General features: G+C 38.2%; 1 protein-coding gene across 1 annotated transcript in view; it reads left to right on the plus strand.

Moving 5' to 3' along the window:
* Positions 1 to 17,446, plus strand: part of GMDS (GDP-mannose 4,6-dehydratase) — a 547,683-nt gene that overhangs the window by 206,234 nt on the left and 324,003 nt on the right. The window contains exon 7 of the mRNA XM_014542298.1: positions 9,745 to 9,872. Coding sequence (XP_014397784.1) covers positions 9,745 to 9,872 — 128 coding nt within the window. The remainder of the gene's footprint in view (positions 1 to 9,744; positions 9,873 to 17,446) is intronic.

A 17,446-nucleotide genomic window follows, 5' to 3' on the forward strand; every position in this document is an offset into this window, starting at 1 on the left:
AGGAGGAGGAGGAGGAGGAGGAGGAGGAGGAGGAGGAGGAGGAGGAGGAGGAGGAGGAGGAGGAGGAGGAGGAGGAGGAGGAGGAGGAGGAGGAGGAGGAGGAGGAGGAGGAGGAGGAGGAGGAGGAGGAGGAGGAGGAGGAGGAGGAGGAGGAGGAGGAGGAGGAGGAGGAGGAGGAGGAGGAGGAGGAGGAGGAGGAGGAGGAGGAGGAGGAGGAGGAGGAGGAGGAGGAGGAGGAGGAGGAGGAGGTAAAGATAAAAAAATTGTGATCAACAAAGTGACAACAAATACATATCTATCAACAAGTTAATCTAAAAATCAAATGAATAAAAAATCTGATGAACGGAATAAACTGGTGAATGGAATAGAATCAGGGGCATGGAAAGGGTGCAGACTGACAATTCTCATTGGGAAGATGGTGTGGAGGGTGCGGGAAGAGATTGGACAAAAATCTTACACCTATGGATGAAGACAGTGTGGGGGAGGTGAGGGCATAGGGTGGGGTAGGAACTGGGTGGAGGGGAGCTATGGGGTGAAAAAAGAGGAACAGCTGTAATAAACTGAACAATAAAGATTAAAAAATAAAAAATAAAAAATGTTGGTACATCTACACCATGGAATACTATGCCGCTATAAAAAAGAAGGAACTTTTACCATTTGCAACAGCATGGATGGAACTGGAGAGCATTATGGTAAGCAAAATAAGCCAGTCAGAGAAAGATAAATATCACATGATCTCACTCATATGTGGGATATAATGATCTACATAATTTGATGAACAAGAATAGATCCAGAGACAAATGGTGGTGGTGGATGCGGGGGAGAGGTAGAGAGCAACCAAAGGACTTGCATGCATGCATATTTGCATAACCAATGGACACAGACACTGGGGTGGTGGGGGCTTGCCTGGGGTAGGAATGGCTGAGGCAGGGGGTTCAATTGGGGACAAAGGAGACATATGTAAAACTTTAGACAATAAAAATAAAATAAAATAAAATAAAACTAAACACACACACACAAAAAAACACAGACGCACAGGAGAGGGTGATGTGAAGATGGAGGCCGAGGTTGGAGTGATGCCAACATAAGCCAAAATTGCATGAAACTGTGCTACCCAGTGAAAGGCAAGGAGAGGGCTCTTCCCTGGAGCTCCCAGAGGAACGTGGTGCTGCTGATTCAGACCTGCAGCCTCCAGACTACAGAGTAAATTTCAGTTGTTTCAGGTTGTCCAGTTGTAGTAATTTGTTATGGCAGCCACAGGAGATTAATGTTGTCCAAAAAATTAAATTTATACTTTCCTCAAAAAGAACAAGTTCTATTTAAAAATGTAATCTGGTGTCTACTATAATATAATGTTGAAGTCAATTTATTTTTAACTGCAGTTTATATTCAATATTATTTTGTTTCAGTTTCAGGAATACAGCATAGTGGTTAGAAAATCATATACTTTACAAAGCGATCCCCCTGGCACCATATGTAGTTATTAGAATATTATTGACTCTGTAAGCTGTGCTGTACTTTACATCCTTGTAACTATCCCTTAACTTCTAATCTACTTCTCAGTCCCTTCACCTTTCTCCCTCAGGTCCCAACACTGCTTCCTATGTCAACCATCAGTATGCTCTGTGTCTAAGAGTCTGTTTCTGTTTTGTTTGTTCATTTATTTTGTTCTTTAGATTCCACATATAAGTGAAATCATGGTATTTGTCTTTCTCTATCTGAAGTCAGTTTTTCTAGTTTTGTCGTCTTCCCTTATTTCTCTTCAAGATGATATCTGGGTGTTTGGGACATAGATGTTGATAAAGGGGCAGTTGGCATCCTCAGGCCCATGGTACACTCTATGGGCCTGCTGCTCTCCGCTGCAGATTTGCAGGTAAGCTACTCCCTTGCCCTGTGGCCAAGAAGGTGGCACTAGCCCCAGGTCTGGCTCTTCCTGATGTCTGCTACTGATAAAACTCAGGGGCTTCTCTTTCCATAGGACCCTGGGAAGAGTCAGCCTCACTCCATCCCTTACTGGTATATGGACTGTATGCCCACCCACTGCCTCATCTCACATGTGGTCCCTGGCCTAGGTGGTCTTACCTCTAAACCTTAACTACAAGGCCCCCCTCTCCTTTCCATCTCAGGCCTCCTCAGTTTCCGGTGGGCCTACTGGCTCTCATGCCACTGCTCACACCTTTAGGAGAGCCTGGCATCACTGCTCAACATGTGCTGAGGCAACTACTCCAGATCCGCCTGGCTGGCATCCTCAGAAGATCTCTCCAGATTCCCAACATGAAATAGCACAAAGCTCCTTCTCTCAATGATACCATCAGTCTACTTTACTTGTTATCTCATCCCCAAGAGGCTAGATTAAAATACTGAAGATTCACTTCTGCCTCTCCTCATGTCTTTCTCCACTGGTTCAGAAGGGCTGGAGACTTAGAACCTCTGCTTCTACTCCTTCTTGTCCTTTTGAAAGGACCCCAGTCAGCATGCCTGCCATCAGAACCTGCACGGGCATCGCTGTGGGAGAACCTTGGGGCTGGGACTACATTTGGTGTTTGCTACACTACAATTATTTAGAAAATTACTTTTTCATGAAGCCTTGCTTTTATATTTACCATCTTTTTACAGAATCCTATTTTGAATGATAGGATGAATATTCTAATCTTTTTCCAGCCTTGGGCTAACTATGGAGATGATCATGTAGAGAAATGCAAAAGAAAAAAGCCTTCCTATTTTAAAAGATTTATCACAGTGAAAATGTCCAAGCCCATTTATAACTAATAGAGGTACTTGGCATCGATACAGTACTCTGCAGCCTTTGAATTATATCCTCAGTATGGATTATTATCCTATCTTATAGACAAGGCAACTACAAAATTAAAACACTTGTTTAAGATAATAGCACTGATAACAGTAACAGAATGATCAGTAACTTACATGGTGTGTAACCATTTCCATTGTTCTATCTGGAAGACCTCATCTTCGAGGCCTCGGATTGGATATCAAAAACTGAAGCCTGTGTTCAGGTCCTGAAAGGCGCTTTCGGTTCTGCTCCCAGCACAGACCCCTCGGTGTTACCCATGACGGGTGCTCTGGAGCTCCCCTTCACCTGAGCACTTAGTAGGGACTCAGCTCTGAGTTTAAATACATTATCATTACATTTTATCCAGCACATCTTGGTGTTTTTATAATGTGGCAGTTTTTCCTATTTATTATATTGCTAAAGTTCTGTTCTTTTCATTCTGTCAATGATACTAAAACACAATCATAATCTTAGAACTAATATTCGAGCCAAAACTATTAAAAAAATTTTTTTTGATTTTTAGATAGAGAGGAAGGGAGAGAGAGATAGAAATATCAAAGATGAGAGAGAATCATTGATCGGCTGCCTCCTGCATGTCCCCCATTGGGCATCAAGCATGAAACCTGGGCGTGTGCTCTGATAGGGAATCGAATCCAGGATCACTTGCTTCATGGGACGATGCTCAATCCCCTGAGCCACATCAGCAGGGCTAAACTTCTTAATTGATCTCTTTCTTGTGTATGTACATTTATGTGGGTACTTTATTTTTCCTAGGTTAATGAGTTTACATAGAAAAAGTAACCTACAGTATATGCATCTGCATGCCTGCCTTTGGCTGTTTACTAGTATTTAAATCTGTTCTCAATCTCAGAAATTTAAAATCAGAGAATTAACAGACTTAGTCATAAAAGAACTAAGAAATCTGAACTTTTTATTGAGGCTTAATTATAGAGACCATTAACATTGTAACATAATAATTATTATAATAGCTAACATTTATTGAAGACTTTCTAATCACATTACCCACATATTCTCACTTAAATATCAAACGTGCATGGTAAGTACTGTTATTATTTTACAAACGAGGACATGTTGGTATTAATTCTTTACATGTCAGTAGTGATTTATGTTCTACAATGTGGTTTCATCTACATTAGTGTGCCTTTGAATTCAGTGTGGTGAATATGACTGTAATGGTAGTTTATAGAGGAAACTATAACTCCAGAGTTATTAAATGATTGATGCTGATAACTGACTGCTGGCCTTCGGTCAGCTCATTGGCTAGTTTTTCATTTCTTGGTCTTCTTCCTAATGGGGTCTTCTAGTTTAAGGCTCTTAGAAACCAAACACGTATTTAAAGTAATTATGGGAGTTCCATTGCCCACATGTGTTACAGTCCACAGGCACTTGAGTTATCTAATCTAGGAAGGATGCCTCCTGCATTGCACTGTGGGTTAGTGGAAACAGCTCCAGGTGCACAGGCCAAAGCCAGGCTTGGGTACTTGTCCTGACTGTTACTCAGCTTCTCTTTCCCTCTCTTTCTTCCCCTGCACATTTGCGATAGTTGAACAAGGTGACTTCTAAGATGTTAGCCCTCGTGTATAATAATTTTATATAGTTCTCTCCCAAATCAGCAGTCTTATATGATAAAGAGTAAAAATAAAGAGACTACATTTTTAAAATTCCATTTTAAGCCTCTCCTAAGAATTAACTAGCAAAACATATGGTAGCAATAATATTTTTTAAAATTAATCTGAAAATGAAATTAAGAAAAGTTACATTATGAGATTAAAGAGAATATTACTCAGGAACAAATTTAACAAAAGGAGTGCAAAACTTACTCTCTGGAAACTACTGAATGATGCTGAAAGAAAAAAAAATTAATTGATTTCAGAGAGGAAGGGAGGGAGAAAGAGATAAAAACATCAGTGATGAGAGATAATCATTGATTGGCTGCCTCCTGCACACCCCTAACGAGATCAAGCCTGCAACCTGGGCTTGTGTCCCAGCCGGAATCAAATTGTGACCTCCTGGTTCATAGGTCAATACTCAAACACTGAGCCACACCAGCCTGAAAGACATTTTAAAAGAATTAAATGAATGGAAATATGTCCTGTGTTCATTAATTGGAAGATATAATATTGTTAAAACAGCAGTATTCCCCACATTGATCTACAGATTTAACACAATCCCTATCAAAAAAATCCCAGTTGGCTTTTTTGCAGAAGTTAACAAGCTGATCATAAACTTCATATGGAAATTCAAGGGACTGAAAATAGTTAAAGCAGTCTTAAAGAAGGACAAAGTCAGAAGATTCACATTTCTTGATTTTAAAACTTACGTGAAGCTATAGTACTCAAGAATTTGTGGCTCTGTCATAAGGATATAGATATACATAGATCAACAGAATAGAATTAAAGTAAGAAATAAACCCACACATTTACAGTTGATTGAATTTTGACAAAAGATGTCAAGACAGTCAAAGGGAGAAAGAATAACCTTTATAGCAGTGTTAGGACAGCTATGTGCACACATGCAAATGAAGTAGGGCCCTTTCATCATACCATACATTAACGAAAAATGGGTGAAAGACCTAAATGTAAGAACAAAATCAATAAAATATATTTTAAAATATAGGAGAAAATCTTAATGATCTTGGGCTAGGCAAAACCCTTTGGCTATGACACCAAAAGTTCATACTACTAAAAACAAAAATTAGATAAATCCAACTTCATTATAATATAAAAAATCTCCCACACTTTTGTACATCAGAGACGCCATCAAGAAAATGAAAATATAACCAATACAATGAGAAGTTATTTGTAAATTATATATCTGATAAAGGAATTGGGTCCAGAATATATAAATAACTCATACAACTCAAATAATAAAAAGACAGGTAACATAATTTTAAAATGGGCAAAGGATCTGAATAGACATTTCTCCAAAGAAGATAAACCAATGGCCAATAAGCACATGAACATATAGATAATCAATATCATTAGCCATCAGAGAAATAAAATTAAAATCACAATGAGATAGCACTCAGTATCCCCTAGGATGAGTATCATCAGTAAGAGAAACCAGCCCTGCCTGTGTCATCCAGAAGGTCAAGGTTCTATTCCTGGTCAGGGCACATGCCTGGGTTGTGGGCTCAATTCCCAGTAGGGGGACTGCAGGAGACAGCCAATTGATTATTCTCTCTCATCATTGGTGTTTCTATCTCTCCCTCTCCTTTCCTCTCTCTGAAATCAATAAACACATTAAAAAAGAAAAAGATAAACCATGCCTGGTCGAAAATCAATAAAAACATATTTAAAAAGAAAAGATAAACCATAACAAGTGTTAGGGAGGATGTGGAGAGATGAGAACCTCAGTTCACTGCTGGTGGAAGTGTAAAAAGGTGTAGTTGCTTTGGAGAACAGTGTGGCAGTTCCTCAATAATCCTAGATTTCCCCTGTGACCCAGTAATTCCACCTGGAGATATGTACCCAAGAGAAATTAAAACATAATATCCAAACTAAAACTTGTGCATGGATGTTTATTGTAGCATTATTCACAATAGCCAAAAGATGGAAACAACCCATATGTCCATCTACTGATGAACAATAAATGAAATGTGTCATATCCACATGTTCAGCCATAAAGAAGGAATGATATATGCACCCCTATGTTCATAGCAGCACAATCCACCATAGCTAAGATTTGGAAACAGCCTAAGTGCCCATCAGCAGATGAGTGGATTAAAAAACTGTGGTACATCTACACAATGGAATACTACACAAACAATATGTGAGTTTTCCCTATTTCTCCACAGCTTCATCAACACTTAATTTCTTTTTTATTTTTCATTACAGCCATCCTCGTGAATGTAAAGTGATACCTAACTGTGGTTTTGATTTGCATTTACCAATGATCTTAGACACCTTTTCTTGTACTTGATGGCTTCATTAAGAAATCTGGACTTACTCCTAAAAGCAAAGGAGAACATCTAAATGTTTCAAAAAACAAACAAAAAACAAACTCAATTTCATTGAAGTAAAATTTATGTAGCATAGGGGGGTTGGGAGTTAATGGGGGGATGAGGACACACATGTAATACCTTAATCAATATAAAGAAATTGAAGATTGAAAAAAAGAAGGAATGAAGTAGTGATTTATATTGTAATATAGCTGAACCATGAAAATATTAAGCTAAGAGAGAGAAGCCAGTTACAAAAGACCACATATATGATTCCATTCATATGAAGTGTTCAGAATAGGCAAATTTATAGTGACAAAAAGTAGATTAGTGCTTGCCTAAGGCCAGGAGGGTTGGGGGGAAATGAGGAGAGACTGCTAAATGATTTGGGGTTTCTTTTTAGAGTGACAAAAATGGTCTAAAATTGATTGTAGTGATGGCTACCCAATTTCTGAGTACACTAAAACCATTGACTTAGATACTTTAAGTGGATGAAATGCATGGTATGTGAGCTCTATCTCAATACAGCTGTTAAAAATGAAATTTAAAAACCTAGAAATTTTAAATAAGTTTGACTAGTTATGCAAGATAGAGTTTATATCCAGGTAAGAAAGGCTCCCTGACTCCTAGTATGCCATTCTGAGTCCAGGTAAGATGAGAGCCTGGGCTTGATGGTCACACAGACACTGATCTGAATTCTCTTCTAGAATGGCCAATTCGCATAGCTTCTCTGAATCTCAGCTTCTTTATCTAAAAATGGGGGTAATAATAATTCTTAGCTGTGCGTTGCTCTGAAAATTACATGAGTTTCTGCATCTACATAGGTTAGTACTGTGCTAATAGCAACAGCCATCACCAGAGGTGTCATGGTTGTGGTCATTGCCAGGCTATGGCAAGAGCTTAACAAGCAAGGTGCCTCGCTGTGTTTGCATGTGCTATTCCTTCTGCCTGGATCACTGTCCTTGTAGCACAACTTCTTTAGTCCCTTCATGACCTCACCAGGAGCCTCATTTCAGGCTTCTTTTCTGGTAGGTATCTCCTGACCATAGCAGCAGCAGGGTCACAGGCCCTGACCTTGAAAAGCTGCTATTTAATTTTTGGCAGTATGGATTTATTGGTCTCTCTTACACTGTCTGTGCTATTTGAGAGCAGGGGCTTCTGCTTCACTCCTGGACCCCCTAGCCTGGCACTTTAGTGTTTGGTAGGTGCCCCATTAAAACATGTTGAAAGAATGGACATGAGGTTAGGGCCTAAGTAGATTATTTGAACTTCTCATGCTTCCGTTGGACTCCTAAACAGTAGTTTATTGGCAGATAGAATAATCTGAACTACTTTGGGAACTTCCTCTAATGGTTGGGCATCACAAGTTTATCTAGTATAGTCCTGCCATTAAAATAGAAATACATAAAGAAACCTGCATTTAGTTATCAATGTAATTGTTACTGTCAATAGAAAATAAATAGTGTTAATCAGTGATAGATTTTGAAGGATTGTACCTAATAAATATTTCTTCATTTTGAAACAGGTCTGGGTGTTTTATAAATTGCTGTGGGAAGGTGAAACTTTGGATTTCTTAAGGTGCTCTGTAAACTGCTAAGAGAAACTGAAAATGTGGATTTCCATTGTCATTTTTTTTCATTGTTGACTCTATTACTGATGTCTCTCTTTTTCTCCCCCTTTGCCTTTCTCCAGCCTGCCCCTGCCCCCAGGCCTTCATCACACTAGTGTCTGTGTCCATGGGCTATGCATATATGCATATAAGTTCTTTGGTTGATCTCTTCCCGTCATTTTTAAGGACATGGCATTGGTTTAAATATATACACCGAGTTTGCGTAGTAAATGAATCCAGTATAGGTTTGAACTTGCACTGGGCCATATTCTTGCCAAAATTTAGAAAACCTATTTAGAAAAATTCCCCTTATTCCTGTGCCAATTTCTCTAGAAGCCAAAAGTTTTCATCATAACATTCACCTTCCTGCTTCATCTGCAAAGAACAAAGCTGAAGTTATTGAAATGTGATAAATTATGATAGTAATCTATCTAAACTGTGGGAAGCCATTATTGACTAGCTCATATGTGTGTTAGTACCTGGAGAACTTGGCATTACTTGGTGTTTTGTGATAACTTCACCTAGATACAGGGGCATTGATAAAATTGTCTCAGCAGTGTCTTTTAATTGTATCCCTTTTGTGATCTTTTAAAAGTAGATAGAGACTTTCATTAAAGACTCTAGAACATTAAAACAATTTCATTGCTTTCTTAAATTTATGACCGCTTTTACTCATTCATTTCAAAATATTTATAAAGAATTCAGGAGCTCATTCATACATATAACACTTAAGTGAAACTGGAAGGTAGCATTGCAGTAAGTGTAGTACAGAGAAACTTTGATTTAGAATTGGAGCATAATTTATAATTGGATAGCTATGCAAGTTTCTAAATAAAAGTGATCACCATTTATTGACAACCTAAATGCATTCCTTGTTTGTTTCTTTTAACCAGATATACATCCTGTGAGCTAAGTTATACTCTTCCCCCTCTCCCCATGAGCCCAAAATAGTTTTATTAATAGGAGTATATGATGTTTATGTTCTTAAAAAATCAGGGTGGTCTTAGATGTCTGTCTTCCATTCTGGCATTTCCCTTTATACAACCCTTTTGAATTTTCTGTTTAAAAACTGGCATTGGGATAGCTTTTCTTTGGCCTAATGCCTGGGTCGCATATTGCAGCAATGTATTAGGAATGTTAAGACATAAGTCCCCCAAAGAAAAATGTTTGTTATGAAAATAGAGCTGAGGTGACACTTAGAATTAGAGCTTCTTAACTTGTCTAAATGACAGTTAATGATCTTTTTCTCTCTTTTTATTATTTTAAGAGGGGGAAGAGGGGAGGAATGAAAGGAATGCCCAGAGGCTGAGGTTGCATTTGGTTCACCAAACTGTTAGATGTCAAATGCACTCTACTGATAATACATCTTTTGTCTCTTTTTAGGAGCTAATTTTGTTACTCGAAAAATTAGCCGGTCAGTAGCTAAGATTTACCTTGGACAGCTGGAACGTTTCAGTTTGGGAAATCTGGATGCCAAACGAGACTGGGGCCACGCCAAGGACTACGTAGAGGTAGGAATTAACTCATGTTCTTAAAAATACCTGTATCAGTTGGTGCTTTAATGCCAGGCCTCCAGTGGTAGAGGTAGTAGTACATAAAATTTTGCTAATGAGATATGTTTAAGCTCATACTACTTTCAATTTAAGACTCTTTCATTCAGAGTACATATAGATTATACTGAATTTTGCTTGAATGAGGAAGTTTTTTTTTAAAAAATGTGTTGGTCATTGTTTTAGATGATAGATGAAAAAATCTTTCATTGGTGTTCTTCACTTACAAAGATTTTTTACAAGTCCCCACTTTTTGCACCTTCTCCCTTCTCTCTTCCCAATACACATACAAGTGTGAAATAAATTTTTGGTATAAAGGTACTGTTATCAGAGAATTAAACTCCCCTGTCGCTCATGGGAGCAAGGTGTAGGTTCTGGGGGCACCACTGCAATAAGCATTTTCAGAAGCCCCCATGGGAGGATGGGATATGGATGAAAACTTTATTTGGGTGGAGTTAAATTTTTCTGGTTCCTAAGTCCCCCACCCCTAAGCCAGTCCTGGAAAAGGTGCAGCTGGGGTTCCAGCAGAGCCAAAAAAGGCCAGTGTCCAGAGCTTCTATTCCATGTTTCAGCCAGGTGTGGCTCAGTATCCAAGCTAATTAAAGTCTATTAGCCCATGTGTGGAGTCCAACAAGGCCATGCACTGTGTGGGCACAGGGGAAAGCATCCCCCTGCCACAGGAGAGCCAGGAATCAGGTGTGCCTAAGGGAGAAGAAAGAAAGGGAACTTCTTTTGGTTGGAAGCTTTAAATATTCAAGTTTCCTGTGCTTGCAGTGGCCTCACACATCTTGGCCACTGACTTGCTTTCAGGTGTGATTGACAGACAAGCACCTTCCCACATTACTCAGACCTTACTGGGCATTCATCTAAACCAGCGGTTCTCAACCTGTGGGTCGCGACACCTTTGGGGGTCGAATGACCCTTTCACAGGGGTCGCCTAAATACATCCTGCATATCAGATATTTACATTACGATTCATAACAGTAGCAAAATTACAGTTATGAAGTAGCAACGAAAATAACTTTATGGTTGGGGGTCACCACAACATGAGGAACTGTATTAAAGGGTCTCGGCATTAGGAAGGTTGAGAACCACTGAAACTGTCTTTGTCCATCCCCTTCCCCCATCCATCATCAGGGAACTGACTTGGATAATGTTAAATGCATCTTTTTGGCAAAGCTGTATAAATGGCACACCTATATCCAGTCTTCCCTTTCATCCTTTCTTGTTAAATAATAACCAGGTTATTACAATGGCATTATTACTAGTTCTCAGATGTTCAAGAAATACTCCTAATTTCAATTTGTATAATCTAAGACATTCAGATTAACATTGTTCTACTAAATTACTCTAAGAGTAATATTCTTACAGAGCTTTTGGTTTCTGCTGCTTAGGAGTCTTGTTTATTGCTCTATACACTTCTTAAAGTGTATAGAGCAATAAACTAACTTTGCTTGCCAGTGTACTTTGTCCATTACATAAAGAGAGACACAGAGAGATGTTGAAGATGCTACTGCAGAATAATGGATATAGTTAAAGGGAAATTTAAATATTCGCTCCTAAGATTTATATACTGCACATTAAATTTTGGGTTGAGTTACATATGTAAGGAGTGTGATTTTTCTTGGAACAAACGTTTTATCTTTCCCTTACTAGTATGCTTTTAGATATCACTGGTGGTTCTGTGGCCAGACCTGAATGAGCATGGTAGTGACATTTTTATTTCCCCTGGAGCCCAGTTGTCCTTGTTCAGGTGCATACAGATTTCCTGTGCTCAGGAGACTATTTCTGTCCTTAATGATTTGTCTCTGGGAAACGGAATCTGACTTCTTTGTTCATTGATGCAATTCAGAGAGAAACTGAACATATAAAAGAAAGCAAACAAGTAGTTCACTGGCTAACACAGAGGTTAGCTTCACATTTGTGACTATCTTTGTTTATAACAATTAAAAATGTGTATTTGAACACCTATTACTGATTTATATTGTGGACCAAAAAAACTAGTTCTGATTTTAAATTTTGAATAGCACAACATTAAATATGTTTAATATTTAATATTTACATTAAAAGATGTTTTTTCTGAGCTGTAATTACAAAGAAGCATTTCATGACATTAGTCAGATATATTTTAAGAGCATTACATTAAAAAATATATAAGACCACACTTTCAGAAAGTATAAGAAAGTGGAGAAAGGAGATGTTAGCAGGAGAAGTTGAAAATCTCTTTTGTTTAACCTATATGGCCTTACCTATGTATAAATATGGGTAGATTTTGTAAAAATAAATACATATTTCTTTAATAATAGCATTTGGATGTATAGCCTTCTAGCTACCTTACTATACTTAGGGTTACATAGAAGACTGTATTGGCATCCCTCTTTATTTAAACTCTGATTCTCTAAATTCAGGAACCAAATAGGTCAAGTTTCATTCTATTTTATTTTATACTTTTGCACTGGGGTAAAGAAAAAGGTTGTATGGAACTCGGAAATATATTTTGATAGAGAAACATCAAAATGTTAAGAACATACTCACACCCAGTTATGTTTATTGTTTTCCTTATACTTCTATATTTTCCATATATGTGAAATGAATATGTATAAAATTTCTAAATCAGGAAACAAAAGAAGTGACATTTTTAAAATAGGCTAAACTATCTACAAAAAAATGCCTGAGACTGTTAAATAAATACATAAGTAATGAGAAAATCTGTTGTGAGCTTAGTGGATCTGGAAGAAGGATTCTGCTCTTATTTGACTCCCAAAATGCAGAGGCTACCACTGCTCCTAGGTGTAGCTCAAACTTGGGTACAAAGGGCACACATCTATATTCATTTGAAATAAAAGTATTTTATAAATATTTAAGCTCAAAGACTTCAAAGAGGTCTTCCCAAATGATGTCATTTGAAGATTCCTTGACAAGATCGTGTCAATACAGAATACCCAGAAGCAAAATTTAAGAGCAAGATGTTCTGGTCTTTTGGTAAAGTAAAACATTGTCAAATTTTACAGAGAGACATATACAAAATTAAGTTGCTCTCATTGGCATTCAAGAGCTGATTTGTTCCACAATTCAAGTGGGTTTTTTGTATTAATGATCTCCTTGGGGTTCTGACAGTGACACATGTTAATGATGTCAGAGCATTTTTATGGTTCTCATTGATGGATTCTTGATTTCTAAAAGCTATCATTAAGTAAGAATTCATAGTTTGCTATCTCCATTTTAAGAAATAATACCATCCCTTGCATTTTTAAATGTAGTAAAATGTTGCTAAAATTAAAATGAAAAAGCATAAGAATAAAAAAAGAGAAGCATTGTTTGCTTACCACATATCTGCATTCTGGCACTGTAATCAGCTTTGAACGGGCCACCTTGGCGAGCACAAGTCCAGCAGCTCTTATGGCGTCTCCCTCTCTTTACACACAGGCAGATTGTACTGGTGTCTTTAGATTAAGCACCTTATACTTTGTTACTTATGAGTGAATTTCCATGATGAAGAGTAGAGCATTTGACACAGGGGGTGGAGGTGACCTAGCTGTCAGCAATTTGCTCCTTCGCCTTAGCCAGGTTTTATATCTAAATTTGCACATCTGTGGAAAGGACATAATAACAGCCCTGTAAAAAATTAGCATTAATGTGCTGTACATTACATGATTAGAATCTACCTTCACCTTGTAAACATTTTTGCAACAATTTATACAAAATCACTTCCTGTTGCTGAGTCAGAATCATCAACATTCATTTATACTCTTGTTCCCTAGATCAAAATGATTTTTAAAATATTTGAATAAGAGGTATTTTAATTTGAAATGAAGAATATAAAAACTATATTAAATTATATTGTATTTAATAATCAAGTGATATGCAGTTACATCTTTTCCAATATTTTAATATAAACATTTTAAACAGAGTAGTTGAATGCCTTTTACCATAAACATCCAGTTTCTATGATGAACATTTTTGTTGCATTTTGAGAAACAAATATTAGTATTTAAAAATTGCTGTGGTAGACCTATAAATACTCAATTTACACAAACATAGGTTATAAAAATTTTGCATTTTTATGGGATATAGTCAGTTGGCAATTCAAACTTTCAAAATATTTTTATCTTTTTAAATCATTGTGATAGCACACAACCTGTTTTTATGCCTGCCTCCCTCATTCCGCATGTTCAGGAAAACACAGTGGGGGCTGTATACCAGATCCACGCCCATTCATGTGGTCAGTATTGCATGAGCAACACCCAAAAACTGCAAACCAGAGAACCTCTAACTTCCCTGAGTGACACTGTTCCTTCAGGGAATCTTCTATTGAGTACTAATCATGGTCATTGTTCTAGTGGCTGCAAATGGCAGTCTTCTAAACTTTGTCCAACGCCAAGCAATCCTGCAAAATGCTATATTGCACAAAGGTAAGCATGTGTCTTTATTACAAGACTGACTTCTCAAAACTTAAGATATGTGAATCTGCACTACCACCTGCTCTGGTTAATAGAAGTTTTCTCAAACTTATCTAACCTTTCTACCATTTTAATTAAAAATAAATATTAACATTTAGCAGGACAGAGCTGGGAAATGACACCATGTGTTTAAATAAATCAACAGTAGCAGTTTGATTAGCAAGGCCCCACCATGATCCCACCTTGATAAAACTAGGTAGAACACAACTGGAGCCAGAAAATACTTATAAGAACTGGACTGGAAGTGCCTTTAAGCTTTTACCCACTAATAAGATGGTCCCTTGCACTTGGAATATGCAGGTAATCAAGTGACCTAAGTCTGAGCTCTTTCCAGCACTCAGTAAAAAGCCATACTGCCAACAGCTGACCATGCAGGTGCTCCTGAAGAGATGTGATGGTCCAGGGGCTGTCAGGGGACACTCAGATCATTGGGTGAGGATGGAGAATCATCTGAATTTTAATATTGCTTTCCCCCAGACACCTTTTTCTTTCTTTCTCTCTTTTTTCTTTATTTCTTTTTATGGGGGACAGAAGGGCAGGAAACACAGATTAATTTTTAAAAAGCTACTATTAGAAATAATAATTGTCAAATGTTGAATATTGGGCATTTATTATATGCCAGAAACTTTACTAAGGACTTTATATACATTATAAGTACGTATAATAATACGTACAACAATCCTGAAAGGTAGAGAGCATGTCCTCATCTTATGGAAGAAGGAACTGAGGGTTAGAGTGTTCAGATAACATATTCACCCAAAACCATGGCCAATAGAGGTGAATGTGGCCCTAACTCCAGCCCTCGCCTGATACCTGAGCCACACTCATAACTAATTTATAGTGAAGTGAGGGGAATAAGGATATTAGCAGTGGGATCTGGGTAACTTTCCATTTTGCACAGAGACAGAAAATTAAGCTTCTCTCACTTTTCATTTTCTACCATATATGGTCCAAGGGGAAGACAAGTATCTGTAAGACAGCTATCAGATCTCTCTGAAGCTGTTACATTGGCTGTATGAAGCAGCAACACAAAGGGTGTGTGAGGAAAATGGGTGGTTAGGTGTCTGTCTCTCTGTCTGTTGGCTTGTAAATGAGTTAACCTTTATTACAGCTCTCAGTTCTCAGCTGATAACAGAGACAGGGAAAGGTGGGAGCCTCTGGCAACAGGGAAGGAGACTGTTGACAGATCTGGGAAGAATTGACCAGTGTTTCCCAATCCTTTCTTTCTCATCAAGTTTCATTTGGTTTGCTGCTAACATCTTATATCTTTTGTTAATTCACACTGATCTGGAGGTAAAGAATGCCATTTAAACAGTTTGAGATATTATTTAAGGAAAAGCTTGCTTAATGCAACATCAACAAACCTCTTTTTCATATTCAGGAGAACAGCTTGATTTCTTAATGTGCTTGAGTTCTCTCAAGTATTAATGGTACCAGAATCCAATCTTCAGTAAGGCCTCACTTAACAGAAATGCAGAATGTCATGGTGCCTGACTTACTCTAGCCAGGGCAGGTTCACAGGAGTACTCAGGCCCCCAGGAGTGCTCACCCCCTGAAGAGTGCTCACCCCTCTAGGAGTGCTCACTCCCTAGGAGTGCTCACACCCAGGAACACTCACATTCAGGAGTGCTCACCTCCCCCAGGAGTGCTCACCCCTCCCCCAGGAGTGCTCACACCCAGGAGTGCTCACACATCCAGAAATGCTCATATCCAGGAGTACTCACACCCAGGAGTGTTCACACACCCAGAAATGCTCATATCCAGGAGTACTCACACCCAGGAGTGTTCACACACCCAGAAATGCTCATATCCAGGAGTACTCACACCCAGGAGTGTTCACATATCCAGGAGTGCTCACACCCAGGAGTGCTCACACATCTAGAAATGCTCATATCCAGGAGTACTCACACATCCCCAGGAGTGTTCACACACCCAGAAATGCTCATATCCAGGAGTACTCACACCCAGGAGTGTTCACACACCCAGAAATGCTCATATCCAGGAGTACTCACACCCAGGAGTGTTCACATATCCAGGAGTGCTCACACCCTCAGTTCCCAGAAACCATAGGGACCTGTTTAAAATGTTGTTTTAATAAATGAAGCCAGCATCATCCATATTTCTAGTATGGACTATTCATCAAATTTCCATCCACTGATAATTTAGAAACATGGACGTGGGTGCATTTTTAGATCATATTTTCAGTTGAATTTTAAAAATACAAAACTGAGCATCTGAGATTAAGTTGGAAAAGTGGTCTAGACAAAGGTATGAAGTGCATGTATGTGGAGAGACAATGAAAATGAACAGAGTGGAGTTGCACGTTCAGTAGATATAATGCCTATGGAAGCGGACTAAGAAATTTTGTGTAAATGGCATTTATTTTCTAATGGGTGGCGATTAACCACATTAAGGTAGAAGTGTGTACTCCACCCTATACTCACTCCCTTTGATGCCAAATGTCATCACACTGTTGTGGATCAGTAAATGACTGCTTGTACTTAAGAAAACATGGTTCCATTCCTGAAAATAAAAGTCCTTGGAAACAGTGTAAGAAACTTCTTTTTCCTCTTAGTTGCTGGTACTCGTTCATATACATTTGGAGGGTACCATGCAATTCCACCTCCAACTAAACTGGCTATTTAACTTTAATAACAACACTCTATATGTGATATAGATGTAATTGCCTCTTGTAAAATATGACATCACCTAAATTTATGATGATTTTGCCTATAGAAGTTATATATCCTTAATATTAAATTCTTCATCTTTACACTAATGCACTCTAAAAAGGACACACAAAAAAGTATTTGCATTCAAGGTGGTCTTTCTCTTACTTTCATTTAACCCATGCCTATGAACACCCAGAAAATAGTATCTATCTCTCGTCAAAATCCTCGTTTTTAAGTTCATTCTAAAGTACCTTTTGGTTTATCCTATTTCTCAGTGCTTTGTTGCAATAAACCATTTACTAAAATTCTGTGTTTTTGTCCTCACAGGGCCCTGGCCCTGGGGCCCGGTTCTGTAACTTTCTCAGACCACTCCAGTGCTCCTTGCTGCTGTCTCAGGAGCCCA

Source organism: Myotis brandtii, unplaced genomic scaffold (assembly GCF_000412655.1).
Source record: "Myotis brandtii unplaced genomic scaffold, ASM41265v1 scaffold298, whole genome shotgun sequence".
In the NCBI taxonomy this organism is placed as follows: Eukaryota; Metazoa; Chordata; class Mammalia; order Chiroptera; family Vespertilionidae; genus Myotis; species Myotis brandtii.